The 4,727-nt window shown below is 47.8% G+C and overlaps 1 protein-coding gene across 2 annotated transcripts in view; it reads left to right on the top strand.

The window, feature by feature from the left end:
• Positions 1-94: 94 nt before the first annotated feature.
• LOC140418620 (uncharacterized) overlaps positions 95-4,727 on the top strand; it is a 30,277-nt gene continuing 25,644 nt past the window's right edge. Inside the window, exon 1 of one of the 2 annotated variants that reach the window (XM_072502157.1) lies at positions 95-191. In XM_072502157.1, the coding sequence (XP_072358258.1) occupies positions 133-191 (59 nt within the window). In that variant the 5' untranslated portion in view covers positions 95-132. The remainder of the gene's footprint in view (positions 192-4,727) is intronic. The other variant, XR_011945178.1, reaches the window with a different exon arrangement.

Here is a 4,727-nt window from a genome sequence, read left to right as displayed (position 1 = left end):
TGGTCCAATAGGAAGAGAGGGACGTGACTGGAGAACCAAGCGGAGCGGCTGGTTCTCCAACGAATCGGAGTGAATGAGGGGCGGGGCTGAGCCCCGGTGTCACCCATGTGAGTTGGAGCATGCGCAGTGCCGATGACAGTTCAGTATTCAGGCGGTCGGGTGGAAATCCTTCGCCGGTCAGATCCCGCTCGGTGAGTCATGAGGGACGGATAGAGTCCGTGGATGGGTCGGGAGGCTTCATAAACGTTCCGTGTCGGCACAAAGCCCCCAAAATGAAGTTCGGATACGGCAGGTGAAGCGGCGAAAGCTGCCCGGGCTTTTCCCCGGGACAGGCCCGGGTGGACGAAGTACGCGGCCGCGCGCATGCGGAGTGAGCGAGAGCGCCGGCTTTGCTCCGCCCCCCGTTCACTCTGATTGGCTGGAGGACCAGCCGCTCTCGGTCAGTCCTCCAGCACCGCCCTCTTGCAACACCAGGTTAAAGTCCAACAGGTTTGTTTCAATCACTAGCTTTCGGAGCACTGCTTCTTCCTCAGGTGAATGAAGGGGTATGTTCTAGAAAGATATATATAGACCAAGTCAAACATGCAAGACAAGGCTTTGAATGTAAGCATTTGCAGGTAACTAAGTCTTTACAGATCCAGAGACAGCAGTATATTCTAGTTTGCAGACTAATAGAACAAATGTACATTTCTCTCAAACCTCGCACTGACACTGGACCCTCTGAAGTCTTTGAAAGTCAATGGAGTATTTTTGAAACATATTTACTGTTGTATTGTAAGAAGCTATATGTACGCATGTGTAATCACATTTAGCTCTAAAATTGTTATTTCCATAGTGTATTCACTGTCATTAGTAACAAGGTCAAGGAAGCTCTTTTATACCTCATGTGTGCCTCCTGCAGCCACTTCACCTTCTGTACCTTTTCGATATTAACTATGTATTGATTTCATAGCAAAGAACAATAATTACATTTATGATTATTCTTTAATGAACATTGATTATCATTAGTGAATTGGTGTATTAGGTAATTATGTTGTAAAGACTAGATCTTTATTTTATAAAATAATACTTTCAACCAAAATGTTTCCAGAAACTGCAGAGCGATGAGAATTTCTTTGAAGAAATAAATTGCTTTATAATTTTTTGAGACGTTACTAGACATATTCTGCCAAGAATATGTGGGCTGGGCAGTGGTGTAATGGTATTGTTACTGGGCTAGTAATCCAGAGACCGAAGTTAGTGATCTGGGATCGAATCTGGCAATGAAATGAAATTGAATAAAAGTGTCAAATTATAAGTCTAATGACGACATTCTGGATTGTTGTAAAAACCTGTCTGGTTCACTAATGTCCTTCAGGAAACTTGCTCTCCTTACGTGGCCTGGCCCACACATGACTCCAGATCCACAGCAATGTTGTGGTTGATTTGTAAGTGCCCTCTGAAATAACCTCACAAGAAACGCAGTTCAAGGGCAATTGGAATGAGCAGTAAATGCTGACCCAGCCACTGACCCTCACCTCCCATGAATAAATACTTTTTAAGAAGACTCCGTGAGGTACAGTGAAAAGTGTTTTTTTAAATATAAATTTAGAGTACCCGATTATTATGGGGCAATTTAACATGGCCAATCTGCCTAACCTGCCCAATTTTAGGTTGTGGGGGTGAAACTCAGTCAGACACTGGGAGAATGTGCAAACTCCACATGGACAGTGACCCAGGGCCAGGATTCCAACCCGGGTCCTCCGTGCTGTAGTCAAAGCTTTGAGAAAGAGTCATCGGACTCGAAACGTGAGCTCTTTTCTCTCCCTACAGATGCTGCCAGACCTGCTGAGATTTTCCAGCATTTTCTCTTTCGATTCAGGATAGATATTCACAACATGTAGTGCTCGTTTCGATAGAATATTCCTTCCTTTCGCATCCCAAAACCTGTATATCTCCATCTCACACACTCTCCCTCCATTCTCTCTGCTGTGCCTAATATACACCGTCCCAATTCTTCTGAATGACAATTCATGCTGATGAACAGATCTATGTTCACTAATTCATGTGCATGGCAAAGAGACCTGAAAAGGATCATGTAGACTGCTAGCCATGTACACGTATATATTACTGGATTAAAAATGTGTGTAATATACACTGCATCACTCAGTGAGGCGATGGCATATTGGTAATATCACATGACTAGTAATCCAGACCCTGAGTAATTCTCTGGGAACTGGGGTTTGAATCCCACTATGGCAGATGGTGACATTTCAATTAAATAAAAATCTGGAATTAGAAGTCTAATGGTGACCATGAAAACATTGTCAATTGTTGTAAAAATCCATCTGGTTCACTAATGTCCTTGAGAGAAGGAAATCTCGCTCCCTTACCCGGTCTAGCCTACATGTGACTTACATAGAAAATAGAAGCAGGAGTAGGCCATTCGAGCCTGCTCCGCCATTCATTATGATCATGGCTGATAATCAAGTTCAATATCCTGATTTTCCCCCCCCCCATCTCATAGAATCCTGTGCAGAAGGGGGCTGGCAGTGGCAGTGCGATGAGCCCTCATCTAGGCTACTCACATGGAATGTGAGAGGGCTAAATGGGCCGGTTAAGAGAGCATGCGTGTTCGCGCATTTGAGGGGACTGAAGGCGGACGTTGTAATGTTACAGGAGACGCACCTTAGGGTAACTGATTAGATTAAGGAAGGGATGGGTCGGACAGGTTTTTCGCTCTGGGCTGGACTCGAAGACTAGAGGAGTCGGGATCCTGATTAATAAGTGAGTGGTATTTGAGGTGGAAAGAATAGTTGCGGATGTGGGATGCCGGTACATTATGGTCAGTGGGAAGTTGGAGGGGTTGCCGGTGGTACTAGTAAATGTGTACGTGCTAAATTGGGATGATGTGGAGTTTATAAAGAGGATGCTAGGGGAAGATCCCGGACCTCGACTTGCATAATTTGGTCATGGGAGGGGACTTCAACACAGTTATTGACCCTGGGTTAGACCGGTCAAGCTCATGGACAGGCAGGGTGCCAGCAATTGCAAAGGAGCTTAAGGGGTTTATGGGACAGATGGGGGGTGGACCCATGGAGATTTGGGCAGCCGAGAGTAAAGGAATTCTCCTTCTACTCACACATGCATAAAGTGTATTCCTGGATTGATTTTTTTATTTTGAACAGGGCTCTACTGACGGGGGTAGTGGACACGGGGTATTCGGCAATCACAATCTCAGATCATGCCCTGCACTGGGTTGACCTACAGGTCAGCAAGGAGAGTAGCCAGCGCCTGCGCTGGAGGCTGGACGTGGGACGTTTAGCTAATGAGGTGTACGGCTGGCTGAGGAAATATATTCAGAATTACCTGTAAGTCAACGACACGGTGAAGTTTCAGCGGCGGTGGTCTGGGAGGCATTGAAGGCTGTGATTAGATGGGAGCTGATCTCGATACGGGCCCATTGGGAGAACGCAGACAGAGCTGAGACGGATTGGCTGATGAAGGAGATATTGCAGATCGACAGGAGGAATGCGGAGACCCCAGAGTCAGCGCTTCTAAGGGAACGATGGAGGCTACAGGCGGAGTTTGGCTTGTTATCTACAGGGAGGGCAGTAGAGCAGCTGAGGAAGGCGAGGGAGGCAAGCTATAAGCATGGGGAGAAGGCCGGCAGAATGCTTGCGCAGCAGCTTAGAAAGAAGGAGGCAGCCAGGGAGATAGGGAAAGTAAAGGATGGAGACGGGAACCTGGTTGGAGACTCGGGTGGGGTTAATAAGGCGTTCAAGGAGTTTTATAGTAGGCTGTATGAGTCAGACACCCCAGCTGGGCCGGAGGGGATGAGGCACTTTTTCTGGGGGTTGTATTTCCCGAAGGTGGACGGGGGGTTAGTAGAAGGGCTGGAGGCCCCGATCGGGTTGGAAGAGATAGCAGAGGATCTGAAGGTCATGCAGTCGGGTGAAGCTCCGGGGCCGGATGGGTACCCAGTGGAGTTTTATAAAAAGTTCTCTGCGATATTGGGGCCACTGCTGATGAGGACATTCAGTGAGGCAAGGGAGCGTGGGGTGCTTCCCCCAACGATGTCACAGGCCGCTATCTCATTGATCCTGAATCAGGACAAGGACCCGGAGCTATGTGGGTCCTACAGGCCGATATCCTTATTAAATATGGATGCCTATCTGCTGCATTGAAGACTCGTGTTCCGGACATGATTGGGGAGGATCAGACGGGATTTGTTATGGGTAGGCAGTTGGCGGCCAACGTAAGAAGGTTGTTAAATGTGATTATGATGCCCCCAGCAGGTAGGGATGTGGAGGTAGTGGTCGCAATGGACGCAGAGAAGGGTTTTGATCGGGTGGAATGGGAAGATCTGTGGGAGGTACTGGGGTGGCTTGGATTTGGGCGGGGCTTTATTGACTGGGTCAGGCTGTTGTATCAGGCTCCTGTTGCGAGTGTACGGACGAACAGGTCAACATCAAACTATTTCCGGCTGCATCGGGGGACGAGACAGGGATGCCCCCTCTCCTCACTGCTGTTCGGGTTAGCCATAGAGCTGCTGTTAATTGTGCTGAGAGCCTCAAGGGTCTGGTCCGGGAGGGGAGTGGAATACAGAGTCTCACTTTACGCAGACGACCTGCTCCTGTATGTTTCAGACCCACTAGAGGCAATGGAAGAAATTATGAGGATTCTGGGGGAATTTGGCCGGTTTTCGGGGTAAATACTAAATATGGGGAAAAGTGAGATATTTGTGG

The sequence above is a fragment of the Scyliorhinus torazame genome, chromosome 5 (assembly GCF_047496885.1).
Source record: "Scyliorhinus torazame isolate Kashiwa2021f chromosome 5, sScyTor2.1, whole genome shotgun sequence".
Classification (NCBI taxonomy): Eukaryota; Metazoa; Chordata; class Chondrichthyes; order Carcharhiniformes; family Scyliorhinidae; genus Scyliorhinus; species Scyliorhinus torazame.
The sequence above is the reverse complement of the archived record's forward strand: the minus strand, read 5'-3'. Positions and strand labels throughout refer to the sequence as shown.